General features: G+C 36.5%; 1 protein-coding gene across 3 annotated transcripts in view; it reads left to right on the top strand.

The window, feature by feature from the left end:
• Window positions 1-300: 300 nt before the first annotated feature.
• CLK4 (CDC like kinase 4) overlaps window positions 301-18,320 on the top strand; it is a 19,976-nt gene continuing 1,956 nt past the window's right edge. Inside the window, exons 1-10 of one of the 3 annotated variants that reach the window (XM_006923225.3) lie at window positions 301-445; window positions 2,864-3,024; window positions 7,443-7,665; window positions 9,210-9,300; window positions 9,706-9,772; window positions 12,214-12,330; window positions 12,419-12,585; window positions 12,787-12,881; window positions 13,125-13,254; window positions 16,028-16,110. In XM_006923225.3, the coding sequence (XP_006923287.1) occupies window positions 2,864-3,024; window positions 7,443-7,665; window positions 9,210-9,300; window positions 9,706-9,772; window positions 12,214-12,330; window positions 12,419-12,585; window positions 12,787-12,881; window positions 13,125-13,254; window positions 16,028-16,110 (1,134 nt within the window). In that variant the 5' untranslated portion in view covers window positions 301-445. Of the gene's footprint in view, window positions 446-2,863; window positions 3,025-6,279; window positions 6,339-7,442; window positions 7,666-9,209; window positions 9,301-9,705; window positions 9,773-12,213; window positions 12,331-12,418; window positions 12,586-12,786; window positions 12,882-13,124; window positions 13,255-16,027; window positions 16,111-18,320 lie in introns of those variants that run through there. The other 2 variants (XM_015598140.2, XM_006923226.3) reach the window with 2 other exon arrangements.

Raw genomic sequence — 18,320 nt, 5'->3', positions numbered from 1 at the left:
GGAGAAAAAGAAACGGGAACATGGCTCGCTCTGCCGACGGATCCCACATCCACGATAACTTCATCGGAAAAAGCAGACACACGCCACAGACTTAAAGCAGGGAACGAAGAGTCCTTCTCAGTATCACTCAGGTTCCCCCGGAAGGAAAACAACCGGAAGCGACGCCTAGGCCTGGGCGGGGACCGCCTGGGTCGCGCAGCCGCTGAGTGGAGTGCGTGGCCTCCCGTGACGTCACAAGGAGCATTTTCGGAGTCGGGGGCGGGGGAGAGGATCTGTGACGCAAACGCGTTTGCGTGGCATAGGTGGAGCTAGAGACCGCCGGGGGTGGAGTTTGTAGGGAGAAGGCGCTGCGGCCATTTTGTTGGGTGTTTGTCGCAGCGGCTGGAGAGAGGGTACGGCGGTTTGGCAACATTTCTCGGCCAGACGGCCTTTTGCTTTTGCAGAGGTAAGATTTCGGGTGCAGTTTTCCGGGCTGGGAAGCTTTTCAGTCTTTTAGGTCTTGAAGCCAGGTGTCGGAGAAATGACAGGGTTTGGGGCCTCGGCGACTTCGGTTTCTTCGGGACACAGCCCCCGCTGGTGACCTTTAAAACCCAAAGTTGCGGAGGTGTCATGGTAGATTTAAAGTCCTGGGGCGGAAAGACGGTGGTTCTGCCGCTGACTTTTCTGAGGGCCCTGGCCGCTTGCATCGCGCCTTCGGAGGCCCAGTCTCGTCCCGCCGGGCAGAGCGAAGACTTGTCAGAAATCCTTCGAGAGCTCCCCTTTGGGTTTGTGTTGTGGGAGATCAGATCCTTTCCTGGATTCCTGATCTTGGCTGTTTGTGGCATTTGGGGGAGTTTCCAAAGTCAGACATTTGTTTTTCTCTTTGAGTGCCTCATGCTCTAGCTCGGTGCCCTGTGGCGGTGGTGGGGACTGAGCGTCCGAGGAACCTGGAGTCTGCAAGTTTCTGTAGTGGAATTTAGTGCTTGTGAGAGTAGAAATATGCAGAGGTTCGTCAGTTGTGCGACACTTTTTTTCCTAAAGTGGAGGATACCATTGTTGCAGCATAGCTGGATTTCCGACGCTGTTGCATCATATTATCCGTGATTACTCAAGTAGCCGCAATATGCTTATCCGAGCCTTAGGAGACAGCCCTCCAAATTGACCAGGCCAGCAATCTCCTTTATGATTGTACTTCATGCATGCACACCCACAGGCTTGTTACTTGTTAAATGCAGCCCTCTTGGAGCCATCTAATCATAACTTTAGCCTTTTAAGGTATTGTTAATATTATACAAGCATAAAATTGTCGGGTTTTAAAGGGCAACAATCAGATTTCTAAGACGGATATATACATATGGATCCATTGTGTTTGGTGTTTTTATTGGAAGATATCTGGTGGTTCTAGCACGTAGGAGTCTTTATTAATTAAAAGTAGTATAATAATTCTAAGTAGTTTTTCTTTTTTGGTATTCATAGGATCCTTATTGGTAGAATGCGGGTCCAGGTTTCTTCTCTTTTTCTCCTGAGAAACTGTTTCTAATCGTTAGTGGGGCGGGGGAACTTCCTAACAGCTGAATTAAATTTAAAGTAGTGAACTTGATTAGAGAAATAAAAATCTTTGGCTCTTCCAGGATGCTTATTCACATTTTAATATTTGCATATTGATAACTTTGGTTGTTTGAGAAGTCTGCCTTGTTAGAGATTAGATGGTTGTGGCAGACTGACAATAAAAGGGAAATAAACTAAAGCAGATACATGTTTTGCAAGAACTGCATAATAATGGATGGTCATCATAATAACAGTCATCAGATAATTGTAATTTTGCTTGCTATTTAAGAAAGCTTAACCAAGCTATTTTAAAGAATTTCTGATGTGGTTAAAGTACAGTTTTGGTATTCGAAGGGTCAGAAGAATTCCACTAGAAATATAATTCTTATTGCTCTTTTGATGGCCTTTGCCTCAGGTTCATTTCAGTTTCCCATATTGAAATGACTGTCAAACCAGAATGCTCACTTATAAATTTTCAGTGAAAATCCTACCCCAGGGTTAAAACAAATATATTTTAATTTTAAGAATAACTGCAGGATGATCTGAAAATAAACTGTTGAATAGAGGAAATGAGTTCATAAAATAATCTTATTGTCCTTCAGTTTCTCTGTTGAATACTGTGTTCTATTTACCTCCTTTCCCACCCCTCCCGAAGCTTGAAGTCATTTTGAGATTTTTAGAGAAAGGAACTCTCACATGTTTGAAGCTTCATTAATGGCTTTATACTTTTTTTTAACAAGTCATCTTTTATATTCAGCATCCCTAAGTGTTCTCTGACTCGTTATTCATATTACAATATTTTGCCAAAGCTGCATGATGTTCATGATAGTATTTCCCTTTAGATTAGCTCACATTTTAAAGTTAACATTTTTAAAGATATTATATCAACTTTATTAAGAGATTAGTAATAATTTACTATGAACAGAAGGTAATTATACAAATAAGTTAAAACCAAAAAAAGTTATTAATTTTTAGCTAGATGATATTGTCTGTCAAAGGCTCTAAGACTGAACCCTGGCTCTTTTTCATTTTTAAAATGTCAGTTAGCAAGTATTTATTGAAGACAAACACCAAGCTGAGAATTTATCCAGAAGAATGAAGGAAACTGTATTAAGGTCTCACAGTGTTATTTAGCATTTAGTACTAGATCTATATGCCACTTAGAATCATCTGACATATCAGTGGAGTAGTGCCTTGTGCCTCGGGGAACTTTACCTACAAAAGATTTTTGAACTTGTGTGACCCTGCGTTCTGGGTGTTTATATTTAATACTATTTTATTTACTGAATTTAATCATCTATAACCTTCACAACACACTTTTTGTTTCCATTAACAGATGCGGCATTCCAAAAGAACTCACTGCCCTCATTGGGATGATAGAGAAAGCTGGGGACATGAAAGCTACAGTGGAAGTCACAAACGGCAGAGGAGATCGCACAGTAGTACGCAAGAGAACAGACATTGTAAACCACATCACCAGTTTAAAGAATCTGATTGGTAAATTACTCTTGAACTAGTAGCATTTTAACACTAATAGTTTTAATGATTTGTCATTAGCTTATATAGTTTTCATCTGTCAAATTTTATAATTCTGTCAATAAATATTCAGCACTTACTGAGTGCCTATAATAGGCTAGACACTATAAAGGTGCTGAGGCTACAGCTGTAAATAAGAGTTCCTGCCCCTGTATCTGCCTTATCTGGGAGTGGTGGGAATAGTTAAGCTGCCAGTAATGTAGTTGAGGAGATGAGACATAAAAAGTTAATAGTGATGCTAGGACACTTGTGCCTTAAGTATGTAGGAGGGAGATATGTATATAAGGGAGCTCCTTTAGTGTTGCTCAAATGAGTAGTAAGGAGGGGCAGGGAGAGTAACTGCAGATGAGAATGTTAAAGCACATTGGGGATTAGTTGCTTACATTATGTTCTACAAGCTATTTTTGTAAATAAGGCCAGTGGACATGTTTTTTGGTTTTTAGAAACTTAGTTAAAGAAAAGAAGCCATTTCTTTGCACAGGCAGTAGCTGGCAACATAGGAAAAGGCCTCAATAAAAGTTTTCAATAACATCTGACCTGTTTTATTGTCTTCTTACTGGTGTAAAATCGGAGGTAATATATTCCTATAGAATCAAAGGAATTTTCAGGTTCCTAAATAATTAAGAAGAGGCTAAGTGAGTAGTTTCTTTCACTCTGTCTTCCATTAATTTTCTTTTCTCATTTGTTCTATGTTTCTCCTTGTTTTGTGTAGATGTTCCATTGGGACTGTTTATACCAGATTGCCTTCTAAATTAGTGAGCTGGGGTTATTTTAAAAACCAGTATGTAATTTTTTTCCTTCTCTATCCTGAAACAGACTCATTCTGCAGAACAGTGAGCTTGTTAGTGCAGACTGATCATCATCACACAGTTATGTGAGATGAAGAGGGAGGGTTTATGACAGGATTTCAATGACCTGAGCTAATTAATGTACTATAGAAAAACACCTGTACCCTATTATCAATAAATACAAAATACCATGTAAGGCATAACATCATAGTATTGATCCCTCATGGGTTTACTATGCATTGTATATGTAGAAAGGAAGTGATTTGAGTGATAAACAGTTCATTCATGTCCATAATTAATTCTATAGACATGATACTAAGTCCAGTGAACCACCAGGCCATTAGCTTCTTTGACATTGGCACCAGAGATGTTTGGTGGTAATTGTTCTCCATAATCTGGAATATTTTAATAGTCTTTTTTGAAGATTAAAAATTTTTAAAGTGATTTTTATAAAATTGAAAAATGTGGGAAGTATAAAGAAGGTAACTTTAATAGGATGCTCGTCCCTCATTTGGATGTAAAATTGTTTCTAATCTTAAAAATATCTTTATATGCAAATCTTTGCCTCTTATTATTTTCTGAAAACATATTCTAAGAAGGAACATTTGTAAATTAAAGTGTACAAACTGTTGCTACATATTAACATCTTTTTCTAGAACAGTTGTATCAAGCTATACTCCTACAACATGCCTTTTGCCCTCACCAGTCTTGGCTATCTTGAGATGCCAAGAACGGAGTTTTGTTTTAACTTGAATTTTTAAATTTCTAGTGAATTTGTCCACTGGCATATTTATTGACCACTTGAACGTTATTTTTGTATTCTTAGTCTTTTTTATATTAAAGTGTATTTTTCTTACTGATTAATGAAGGCTCTTATTATATATCAATTATTTTACCTTTTTTATAAATTGCAAAGGGTTTTTCTTTCTGATTTGTCTTTTGGCAGAAGCCTGTGAATTAGTATCCCTTTCTACAGGCTAAAATCAGTCGATTCTGCAGAGTACATTAGGAAGACTGATGTGGCTGTAAACACCACCTTTATATATTGTGAAAATCCTTAAACGTCTTCCTATTACATAGAGCATCAAATCTTAAACCAATGATTCTCAAACTTCAGTGTGAATAGAATCAGAAGTGCGTTTAAAATGCACGTTACAAGATTTAGTGAATCTGACCTGAACCCTGGAGATCTTCATTTTTAATAATTCATATCTCGATACTGCTGATAAACAGATCATCCTTTGAGAAACTTTTAAAGTCCTTAGCCTGGTATGCAGGATTTTGGATGACCTGTTCCCAGCTTATTTATTTGCCTATGTTCCCCTCTTGTGAAAATTGCTCTTGCTGGAATTGTCTATTTAACTCTTGCCTGAGTAATAACGTAGATGAACCTATATGTAAGCCATTGTGGCTAAAAATGCCACATAATTGTAGAATGGTAATATGCCATTTTCCTCCCCTGGCATTTCTTCTGCTTTCCACTTTGTCCAAATCTTGACTTCCTTTTAAGATTCAATTTTCATTTTCTTGAAGTCTTCCTTGACCATTTTCAGAAGTTTGAGTGCTTTCCCTTCCATGACCTGAGCACTCATATGCAACCTGTCAGCATTTCCTGCATTATTGAGTTTTATTTTTATGTGAGGAATCTCAAATTGTCCATTATTTGTTGGCAGAGATTTTGCCACACTTGGAAATAAAAATGAATGCCCATAGCCTCATTAATCTTGGCTATTTCAAGGGACTGTAGTGAAAAATTCACTGGACATTCAGTGAATATTTTTAGAAATTAAATTAGACTTTTCATCCTGTTCACTGTCCCATAGCCTTTATAATTCTATAGACTGTTTTTATATGATCTCTCAGCCGTGGTCGTTAACGGATTGAAGAGATCCTCATCTTTTTAGTTTATCCTCATGGTATTATTTCACCGCATGTTTGTTCTTTTATAGATTGTTTATGGATTACCAGCCGCTCTGGTTCCAGTTAAAGATTATTTGTGTATTTTTTCTGATAGATTCTGGACTTTTATGGGAAGTATGCTTTACAAATTAAACAGGATACTTTTAAGAGTGTGGTAACTTCTAGCTTGATCTCTCTGACAGGTCCAAGCCAAGTGATCAGCTCTCTGACCCTAAAATCCTGAGTTGTTTCTCCAGTGAATAGAACTTAAGACTGACACAGGGAAAAGGGAAAGTGGGGTTCCTGCATCTCCTCAGCCTGAGTTTGATGCCAGCTTTGTTGCGTAGCAGTTATAGAGATGCTTCTCTTTATTTCTACCTAAACCAGCCCCCGGGAACAAGAACAACAACATATTCTGGGGGGAAAAGAGGGGTTGGTGAGGGCTATCTAGTCATCTGTCACTCCATTGCTTGTCAGGATTATTTTAGCTGATTTGTCTGACTGGGCAGGTGTCCCCTCTCTCCCTCAGTGCTCCATGTGCATCCCTCTTGAAGCTTCGCACTCTGTTGAAGAGGACACTCAACCCAGGTAGAGAGGGGGATGGGAAACTGGGCCAATTGAATCTATGTCCTTTTCTTTCCATCAGCTCCAGGCTACATAACTGGGATCCATTGACTTCTTGAGGTCCATGATCTCTGAAATTCCTTGCCAAGTTTTGTTTGTTCATTGGTGCATTTCTTGGGGGAGAGGGTCCATATCTTTCATCAGATTTTTAAAGGGATCTGTAGATTCAGAAGTTAAGCACTGTGGCACTGAATGATACTGTTTTCTATGTAGAATTCTTGAGTATTTTGCAAGCAGAAATAATAGGAAATTAGAATTGCAAAGGGAAGTGTAGAGTACTGGGTCTCTTGTAATCCTAGACAAGCACAAGATCCCTTTCTCATTTGAGGGAGATATATTTTAGATGTCTTTGGCACATGATGCAACCTTCAAAAGCCATTTTGTCTATTTTTCAAAGGAATAACAAGAAGCTAGAAATACAAAGAGGAAAGGAGACGGGATAGGTGATGAGTGTAATAATTTTGGCCTGTATAATCATAGAGTTAGAATGTGCTCTACAACTCTGGCAAGTCATCTTCCTCCTTGGGATCTCAATCATTTGTAAACGAAAAGGGCTGAAATACATTTAAGATTCCTTGTAGAATACATCACCTTTTATCAAAGAATTCACTGTGTGCCAGGGATATCTAAAATGTACTTACATTAAAAGAGAAAGGAATCCTGTTTGCTTGCCTCTAATTGCGTGTGGCTGTGAGAAAAGAAAGCTTAGTTGCAGATGCATATATCATAAGACATGAATTTCAGAAGAGCAGTTTTTTGAGTTTTTGGTTTAACTTTCTCCAGAAGGCAAAGGGACACTTAATAAGTAAACACAACATAATTGAATGATTTGGCGCAAGCTTTGTTCCTTGATATGAAGTGCTTGACAGCAATCTCTATAATAAATATGAACCCATTTGCTTATTGATTAAAATTGTTTATGACAAATATAAATTCTAATTCATCAATTTGAATTTTTTTTCTTTTATTGAGTTAGCTGTTTAAACCAGGAATTCTTGAGAGAATGTTTTATTTGAACCACATTCTAGAATGAAGAGAATAATTTGAAATCTTTTAATGTATTTGCAGTCACTATTTAGAAGCAAGGTCCTTGAATGAGAGAGATTATCGGGACCGAAGATATGTTGATGAATACAGAAACGACTACTGCGAAAGATACATTCCTAGACATTATCACAGAGACATTGAAAGCAGTTACCGAATCCACTGCAGTAAATCTTCAGTCCGGAGCGGGAGAAGCAGTCCCAAAAGGAGGCATAATAGACACTGTTCAAGTCATCAGTCGTGTTCGGTATGATTGATTTTGTTTTTATTTTGGGTCAATACTTAATTTGTGTGTAAAGCTCTTAATGAGCCAATAAGTTTGGAAAATTTATATAATACTGTTTACGTATATTGTGCTTAGATTACTTGAGTCCTTAAAGGAAACTTTCAAATTCTCAGAGCTGTATTTATTAGCTGCCCTCACTTGTCCACATTTACTCATTTTCTGCAGACCACATCATGAGTTTCTTGGTGTTCTGTATTACAAATATTCTATTTTCATGTTTTGTAATACAGTTTTATGAAAAGATGAAACACTCATCTTTGATTTGAAACGTTTATTTTTTACTTTAAAAGAAACCCCTTTCTAGATACTTAGAAACAAATATAGGAAGTTGCACTGGTGGATACTTAAATATCCTGTGTATAGCATAGTTCCATAGCACAGTGCATTATCGTCTGCAGCTCGTTCCATTGAAGTTCTGAAAATGGGTGCTGAATGAGAAATGTATTTTAAAAACCTGCCCTTTTTTTTTTTTTTAAACTCAGACTGGTTTGATCAGTAAACTGAATTATCATTTTCCTCCCTAAGTTTTCTTCAGTAAAATTAGCTTTGATTACATCGAATATTGAAATTAACTAGCCATTATCTTTCCCTTTTAATCATGTATTTTTAAAAAAGATTGCTAAATAAACCGTTTCAACTAATTTTGGACATTCTAAAACATTTTTGTGAAAACTAGACATTTCAACTCACAGCATATGCTATTTTATAGCAAGAGATTAGTAGATCATGACATTGCATTCTTTAAATTTCAGACTTCAATTAAATCAGTGTTTTAGAGAGACAATTGTGTTGTTTTTTTCTATTGCCACTTTAAGTATCTTATCTGAAAATCTGTTCCTTGCCATGTTTTTCTTCTGTAACATAAACTGTGCCCTGTGAATTTCTGGGGACTGAATTTGAAATTGCTCCTGCCAACTGTTCGTGGCCTGGTGCTTATCTGAATGCCTGAATATCTCCCCGCTGAATGAATTGCGTATTCTGCCCTGAATTCACTCTGATATATTGATTGGCTGGTCGAATATTGAAATAAACTAGCCATTATCTTTCCCTTTTAATCATGTATTTTTAAAAAAGATTGCTAAATAAACCGTTTCAACTAATTTTGGACATTCTAAAACATTTTTGTGAAAACTAGACATTTCAACTCACAGCATATGCTATTTTATAGCAAGAGATTAGTAGATCATGACATTGCATTCTTTAAATTTCAGACTTCAATTAAATCAGTGTTTTAGAGAGACAATTGTGTTGTTTTTTTCTATTGCCACTTTAAGTATCTTATCTGAAAATCTGTTCCTTGCCATGTTTTTCTTCTGTAACATAAACTGTGCCCTGTGAATTTCTGGGGACTGAATTTGAAATTGCTCCTGCCAACTGTTCGTGGCCTGGTGCTTATCTGAATGCCTGAATATCTCCCCGCTGAATGAATTGCGTATTCTGCCCTGAATTCACTCTGATATATTGATTGGCTGGACGATCTCGGTGCTGCCCACTTGCCGTTCCAGAAGAGCCACCGAAGGAAAAGACCCAGGAGTATAGAGGATGATGAGGAGGGTCACCTGATCTGTCAAAGTGGAGACGTTCTAAGAGCAAGATGTATAGAATATTTTTCAACACTTTTTAAACTTTGCAGACAGAATAATCTTTTTAAGAATAGTTTGTCAGCGGGGGGCTAAAGACTTCTTCATTGCTTTTTTGTTTTGTTTTTTGTGGGTTTGTTGTGTTTTTTTTTTTTTTTTTTGTATTTCTTCTTTTCTGTAGAATTTAAATATTTCTACTCTAAAGTTCCAAAATTATTAGTGAAATTTGAGATTAGAGCAAGAAAGATAGCTCTATCTAATTGTCTTTGTAGCAGCTGAAATAAAATAATTTGGGTGCTGAAACCTTAGTTATGCTTTGATAGAGATCTTTTGAAAATATTCCACCCTTTAAGCATTCATTGTTTGAATAACTAGATAATTTGTACTCAGGTACTTACCTCTTTCTCCTCCCTCACTTTAGATGAAATCGTGGACACTTTGGGTGAAGGGGCCTTTGGCAAAGTTGTAGAGTGCATTGATCATGGCATGTAAGTTCGTGTTTTTTCTTTTTCAAACATTGTGATATTTTTGGTGAGGAAGGGTTCATAATGATGAAAAGGTGTTTTTAAATGGTAGCCACGTGTTTTCCCGGGAGATATAAATATTCAGAATTTGTTGAACTTTGTGCGATTTATTTACTATGAGTGGTTTGCGATCAAGAAGTCTGACAAATTCTATCAGGTGAAGTTCATTGAAATTAAACTAGGTGTTCAAATCAAGAGAATTACCCAGAATTAGGCCCTTAGCCTATGTAAGAAATTCAGAGTGCTTCACTTTACTTTTGAATCACAGAGATCATGAATCATGTCTAATCTTCTTGGTTCAGAAAGAAACCTTTATTCATTCCCAAAGGCATGTGAGAGTTAGCTTCTTAAACTATGAAGGAATTATATACATATACAGCCTATGGAATGAGTTATACTAAACCCTTTGTAATTTGACCTTCTCTACCTCATTTTAACATTTTCCTCCAGGACCTCCGTTCTGTGGTTTGCAAACTTTTTTGTAAATGAACCTCTTAAGACAATTTAGTGAAACTGCATGTATCTAAACTGACACCTAAAATTTTTCATCATAAAATAGTTGGGAAGGATGTAATTTGCAGCTTATCGTAAGCATTAATTTAAAAAAACCTCTTTAAATGTCTTTGAGGGAATCTAAATGTTGTAGCAAGTTGATACCTGCTGTCATTCCCGCATGAACGAACTCTTAAGAACTTGGAAATGTTTTATCCTTGAACTTATTTTCCTTCCACTTTGCATAAAGAATATTATTCTAAATATCTATCATCACCTTATATCGTCTTTGCAATGAAAATGTGAATGAATATAAATTGATATTTTAAAATATTTTGAAATGTTTTCAGACTTAAAGAAAAGTTGATAGTTCAGTGAATTCCCCTATATGCTTCACCCAGTCTCAAATGTTAACATTTTACAGTATTTCTTTGATCATTTTTTATATATTATATATATTATATGTCTTCAAATTTTATTAGCTAATCTACAGACTTTATTAAGAGTTTACTAGTTGTATCATTAATGTCCTTGTAAAATTTCTTGGGATTTTAAGACTGAGATATGTAGTCAAGATATTCCAATTTGTAGTATTCAGTCAACCAAGTACAAATCTTTTACAAATTTTGATACTTAGACCCAAAATAAAATTTAATTGGAAGTGTATCTTGTATTGAGATGTTTGGGCTTTTAAAAAAATGAGTACATGTATTCATAGATTAAATATATCTTAGTGTTTTACCATAAAGTCTTTTTACCTTTTGTTTTTATAGCTATAAGCAGTGAGAAAACTTGGTTGTGTAAGTAATGAGACTGTAAGGAGTTTGGTCACAGCAATTTTATAATAGTTCTTTTAAATCTTGAGATATATGCGAACTGTTACAGAGGTATTATTGTCAGAATAATTTTTAATGATTTATTATCTCACAACCTCATTGGGGCTTTTTTGAAAGCAATAAATTGGAAACCACCAGACTCAGGGAAAAAAGTTTGCTTCCCGGCCGCCAGAAAGATTTGTTTGCCTCAAAAATTTTTTATATCCTAGTCCCTAGGGCCTAGAGCATATGTCTGGATATGCTAATTAGCAGCACATGGGATTTTTCTTCTTTCTATAAAGTAGTGGAGCCATAGTGGGGGGGAAAAAAAAAAGGCTTGAATGCTGGCTCATCTTCCAGAAAGTCAAAAGGAAGTTAAGGATTCGGAAATCCATGTTCTCACACTCACTCTTGGCTCAGTATTACAGATGCCCCAGTCTGCAGCTCACTGCACTGCACTGGAGCTATTTTTGCCTACTTGAATCAGCTAATGTGCTACATATTTTCTTGTCTTCGTGACATTGATGGTTTCTCTTTTGCCCGAATGTTCCCTTTTTCCTCCTAAATCTGGCAAACTGATAAGTAGCGGTCTTTCAGGGCTGAGTTGTGTGTCACCTCTTCCCTGAAGAAGTCTGAGCTCCTCCCTCCCCAAGTGGTTGGCTCGCCCTCCTCTGCAGGCCTCCCACCCAGCACTACCTGCCTCTTGAACTGTGACGTACATGGGGACAAGCCTTGTCTTTTCATCACTAACGCCTGGGCAGTGTCTGGCACAGAGTGGGTCTAGCCTGGTAAATGAAAAAATGCTTTTCGCAGTAGCATATTCTGTTTGAGATTTATATATTTTTTAACTTTTGTATAAAATCTACTTAAATTTAAAATTCCAGAAACATTCAACTTCATAGGTATTAAGGGAATCATGACTTCACATTGTGTATTTTGTCAAAATGTTTTGACAAGATAATGTATGGAATCGGTGTAATACACTCTGAAAAATTACTTTAGGAAAGTAACTTGGAGTAATTGATAAGGTTATGGTGTAGAAGGTACATGTCTTTTTCCTGCTCCTGTACATTTACCATTTTCATAATTTTGTTTAAGGGATGGCATTCATGTAGCAGTGAAAATCGTAAAAAATGTAGGTCGATACCGTGAAGCAGCTCGTTCAGAAATCCAAGTATTGGAGCATTTAAATACTACTGATCCCAATAGTGTCTTGTAAGTATGAACTTGAATTATGACCCATCATATTACATGAAATAATCAAATCTGTGAACTGAATAACTTTTATTTTGATCTGTTTTAGCCGATGTGTCCAGATGCTAGAGTGGTTTGATCATCATGGTCATGTTTGTATTGTGTTCGAACTGCTGGGACTTAGTACCTATGATTTCATTAAAGAAAATAGTTTTCTGCCATTTCAAATTGACCATATCAGGCAGATGGCGTATCAGATCTGCCAGTCAATAAATTGTAAGTATACTTGGTAAATCTTCAAACACCAAAAACTAAAAGTTTTTGTTACATAAGCATCATATCAGACTGTCGTCACTAAAAATACATATTATAAAGATGAAACCCCCTTGTGACCCCTATATCCACTATTAAGTATTCTTTTCCCCAACACAGATTAAATTTATAAGAAACTAATGATGTATTTTTGTTCTCTTGTAGTTTTGCATCATAATAAATTAACTCATACAGATCTGAAGCCTGAAAATATTTTATTTGTGAAGTCTGATTATGTAGTCAAGTATAATTCAAAAATGGTAAGTTGAGAACTTGTTTTAATTTTGGTGGTTGTCTTTCAAATTAATTTCGCTTGGGATCCTTTGATGAGGAATTCCACTTCTGAGGCTGATTATATCCTGATGATTAACCTCAAAAGGTTAATCCATCTTTGCCTTTCTTACAGGGTTATGTTGAAAGTCAAAAAGATTATGTGAGACTTTGGGATAGTGCTGTAAAATATATCTTTATTGATCTTCATATTTACTCCACTGTCTCTCTAGAAACGTGATGAACGCACACTGAAAAACACAGATATCAAAGTTGTTGACTTTGGAAGTGCAACATACGATGATGAACATCATAGTACTTTGGTATCTACACGGCATTACAGAGCTCCAGAGGTCATTTTGGGTTAGTAGACACCAGACTTCCAGATACTGTAATTGAAGAAGAGCTTTTTGTTCTCTACAGCTTTGGGGGAGTTGATTCTCTTAGTGATGTACAGAAAATTCTTTGCTATTTTCATGAAAACAATTGAGACATTTCTATAAATATTCTTCCTGGGTGGGAAAAATGTGGCACCATCTGTAAAGATTTTTCAGGTGGTGTTTATTTTTGAACAAGTTCATCTTAAGAGATCATAAGAGAACAAGCTCTGTTGATTAAGTACATCATAGCACTATGATTTTACAGTGATGCGGGAATCTATTTTTGTGTCATCACAAAAGCGTGGTGCTGGTAAAACTAAAGGCTTGGTTAGCAGACACCTGAATATAGGGTTGGTGGAGGTCAAGAGGAAAAGAAGGAAGGGCTAGTCAAAGAAGAGAGCTTCTTCGATCACCCTTGACATGAGAAAGGCTGGAAAAGAAAATGAGTTAAGGTGCAGAGTTTTAAAATAAGGTGGAACTCAAGGGAGCATGCATCCAAATTTAAAAGTTAGAGACTAGGTCATGTTAATAGAGCTGGGAAGTCAGAGATGGGTTTGGGGGCTTAGAGACGTGGGACAAGTTCAGATCAGGTGGGGAGATAGTTAAATGAGATAATTTTATTACTTGGCCAAAAGTACAGTCCAACTGAGGTTGGATAGTAAAACATTTTTATGGAATTAGTTGTTTCCAGTTTTTTCTTTGTTTGGCCCAATAGGATTCGATAGTTAAGAGGAGGAGTATAAAAGCGAACTGTTTATTTTACCTGCAGTAGAGGATTGGTAAAGGGGTAAAGATGTCGAGACTGTTATGTAGCGCTGGCCAATGGAACTTTCCACACTAATCGAGATGCTTTATGTCTGGACTGTCCAGCGTGGTAGCTGTTAGCCACATGGGGGCTACTGTGCACTCGCACTATGGCTAATGTGACCAAGAAACTGGACTTTAAATGTTAATATTAATTTAAGTTTTAGATTCAATAGCCTCATGTGGTTAGTAGCTACCATATTGGACTCACAGGTTTAGAGCTTATCCTTGAAATGGATGATAATAGGATTTCTGCTTAGTGTGATATAGAAGGAGCTGCTGTGTTACAGTGGATTACAAAGAATGTTCCTCGTTGAGGACTAAAGGCTACTATCAGGGTGAAAGGAGTGAGGAAGAGATTGTGGACAGAGGAATTTTCTCCTTAAAAGGAGATAACTTCCTGAATTTATCAATTTAAAATGCAGATTTTCCCTCATTTTAATGTAGGGGAATACAACACAAAACAACTAGCAGTTTTTCATTTTTATCGGTACATAAAATGGTGGTATGTCTTAGTTACTGGCTTCCTAGATTGGGTAACATAGTAGTTATTAGTAATAGTGAAGTTCCAAGTGTGGCCAGGCTAGGGATAGTTGATACTAAATTCAGAATTGGGGTTATTGGCCTTGAGAAAATCAGAATGGGAGGTTAGAAGAACCATATGTGTTTGGTGGGAGCTGGGTTTTACTCCTGAGGATTAAGGCAGAATGAGGGAGGCGGAAGATGTCAGTGCTACAATTGAGGGCCGTTTGTCTCCTGTCTTGGGTATTGATGATAAATAGATAAATTTGGGAGAGGTTGATAAAAGTGAAGGATATAGAATTCCAGAGTATGAGAAGCTGACTCATCAGAGAATGGGATGATATAGAATGGTGTGCTGCAGGTTACAGCAACTTGGGGAAAAGATGGGCTGGAAGATAGGAGTGGCTGGAGAATAAAACTTTCATCTTAGGTCCAAGCTGTGGCATTTGCAGATTTTGCACGTGTACCTAAGTAGAAACCATGTTCCTTTATCAAGTTGTTCAAATGATAAGCATTGTGAGGGTTTACAAAAATTACTTAATCATAGTCAAAGTCCTTGAAATGTATTGTTTCTTTCTTCATCTTCAAATTCAGTGATGTTACTGAAAGTAATTGAAATGTCTTTTAAAATAAGTTTTATTTATATATTTTATTTTTATTAAATCTTTAATCTTTAAAAGATTAAAATATCTTTGTGGTTTACTCTTTTCATCTCCTTCCCAATTAAATATAGGCTTAAGAAGACTAGATGTTTTATTCTTTTCAGAATAGTATTGTCATTGAGAATTCTGAAAGAAAAAGTGTATATGATCATGTGTAGACAGCTTGAGAGTACATATATATAGATCCCTCTCTGGGTGAACTTTAAATGGCTCTATAATTCTGCTTATAGGTAAAACTGCTTAAATATTCCTTATAAGTCTTACATAATTTGTGTAAAACTATATTATTTCTTTTAATGGAAGAAGTAAACTCAAGCATCTAGCTGCTGATAATTGAGAAGGGGTTAATTGCATTCGGAGGATAATTGTTGACCTGTATCTGCACTAATAGAATGTGAACCCCCCTGGGACATCTGGGAACCGGCATGACAGTGCTGTCACTGCACGTGCAGTTCGGACACCATGAACCATTTCTATAAATTGCTAGTTATACTCAGGGAATATTTGCCAGTTCCTCTTTTATTTTAATTTTACATAAAATGCCCCCTTCCTCAAGTTAAAATACTGTAGTTTGATATAAGTATATGGAGGACTTGAAAAGATGCTGAATACTGTTAGATATAAGTCTAAAAATGTAATCTTACTAAATTTACTGTTACATTCTCCCAAATGAGCTGTGTAGAGAGAGCACTCACATAGAGAAGGACTTAGTATATTGGCAATTAGAAATTGTTGCATAATAACATGTTTGTTTTTGTTTTTAAATAGCTTTAGGTTGGTCTCAGCCTTGTGATGTTTGGAGCATAGGTTGCATTCTTATTGAATATTACCTTGGTTTCACAGTCTTTCAGGTATGTGTTTCGTAAATATCATTTAGTTAAATGTTAAAGGCATGTAAAATTTGGCTTCCATATTGAAAAGTTGCTATAGTGTCATTATTCATAAGATTACAGCTTACATATACAAAATGGTTATCCTCTAAATGAAATACTACTCTTAGTAAATGAATATTCGGTCGTAGTTCATTTTACATGTGACTGGAGTTTTTAACACATGGTTTATATTGTCTCATATTTCCCTTTTTTATTATGGAACTTCTTCATAAATTTAAGTATTACTGCGGCCAGTTTTAATTCAGTTCTGGTTATATTGACTATCAGTATGTTCATGAACAAGTCACTCCTTTTTATAAAAGAATTCAGGAACAATAAGTTGTATTATATTCTAAGTATTAAGCACCTATGACACACTAGGCACATTTCTTGGCTCTAAGTGTATAAAGCTGAAAAGATAACATCTCTTCAAGGAAGTCATGCAAATGATAGATATGGGGAAACTGTTAACAGGGTCATGTGGTGTTTGGTATAATGAGTCAATGTAGGCAGTGGCATGGGAAACCAGGAAGGTGACCAGTTAAATTTCCTTAGAGAAGGCATCACTCAAGAGGTAGTTTAATTTAAGCCAGTACTTGAAGGAAGAGTAAGAGTTCGTCAGAATAGATGACCATGCCAGAAGAAGAAACGGTTTCTGGAAATGAGTGCAGGTGTAAAGGGACATACTCTTGTCAGGGAAGATTACCGTTAAGTAGGAAAATCACACCCATAGGCAGGGCCCAATTGATTCACGATGGACTCGTTCGCCACAGAAGAAAAGTATTTGTTTTATCTTGGAAGTCAGTGGTTTCCAAATGTAGACTGGTCCAAACCAAAAATGATTTTGTAGGGTTGCCATTTTGGAAAATAATTAGAGGTTATCCCTCCTGGTTTTTTTGTTTTTGTTTTTTGTTTTTTTGTTTTTTTGCTTTTGGTATTGAAGTGTCCCTTTTATGAAACCTTATTTAGGTCTATATTTATGCCCTCGTAATTGTACTTATATCTGAAATCTAAAAGTCTTGAAAACTAGGTGGTGTAGCCCCCATAGAACTTGAAGTAGGGTTGTGGTGTGATCAAGGTGTTGTGGTGGTTTGTGGTTGTGGGGCATGGGTTCAGGAGATTAGCTCATACTGTCAGGGTCGACTTGAGGTCATAGCAGTGTAGGGTGGGGAGGAAGCTCTGATGAGCTTAGACTCCTTTAGGTGCCATCGCAGGACATATGTGTCCACTGCTTGTGTTTCTATCTAATTTGTAGAGATCTTGTTAAAAGGACTGAGCTTATAGACAAGTTTGATATCTAGAACCATGGTTATCTGTCAGTTCTAAGAGGTAGTATCTCGTTTGGTGATTTATATTTGGCTTTCACCCTCCAAAGTACTATTCAACTAAGGAACTTGGACTGAGAAGCTAGTATTATTTATTCTTTGTATTCAGTACTTAAGGTTTTGAAAGTAATATGCTAGGCACAATAGTTGATAGATTTTAAAAAGCATTACACACAGCCTTTCCTCTCCAGAACAGGATTGGCAAGCTATGTCCTGCCTGATGCCTGAAAAGGCTATGCAACAAAGACCATTTGTGACCAGCCAGTTGTAAAGTATTTATTCTCTGGCCCTTTACAGACAAAGCTTGCCAACTTCTGCTCTGGGAGCATACCATTTTAGCTGTGTGATAGTATTCTCTATTCTCCTTTAGCCAGAGCTCTGTTTCTGTATGATTTAAGAATACGAGTTTTGACTTGAATTCATAGCTCAACTTTCCTCATTTACAAGAAAGTTGATCTTGAGCTAGTATCTTAAGCTCTTTGAAATTCAGGATTTTGAGAATTATTGGGATTGTATTTTCATTGCCAAGGAGTAGTAAGTGTTAATACTGGCTCATAGAGGTTCATTTTGGTTAAGTGACTGGTTACATGAGGAGACAGTATTTCTGGTACTCTTCCCCAGTCATTTCTCAGTTAAGCAGTGCAAGAAACAAATAAGGAAGCAATTCAGTTTTACATTAAACAGATTATGCGTCTCCACTATCCAGAAGTGGTCTATTTCAGAAAGAGTAATTTTATTTTAGATTTGTACCAGACAGTACAACTCATTCAGTATTGTTTCACTTTTGAAGTAGAGTGTAGTGTAAATTGTGTAAACTGTCTAATCAAGTCCTTTTATGTCAGTACTATTTTCTTGTTTTCCTTT

Source organism: Pteropus alecto, unplaced genomic scaffold (assembly GCF_000325575.1).
Source record: "Pteropus alecto unplaced genomic scaffold, ASM32557v1 scaffold78, whole genome shotgun sequence".
In the NCBI taxonomy this organism is placed as follows: domain Eukaryota; kingdom Metazoa; phylum Chordata; class Mammalia; order Chiroptera; family Pteropodidae; genus Pteropus; species Pteropus alecto.
This window is presented reverse-complemented; position numbering and strand designations above follow the sequence as displayed.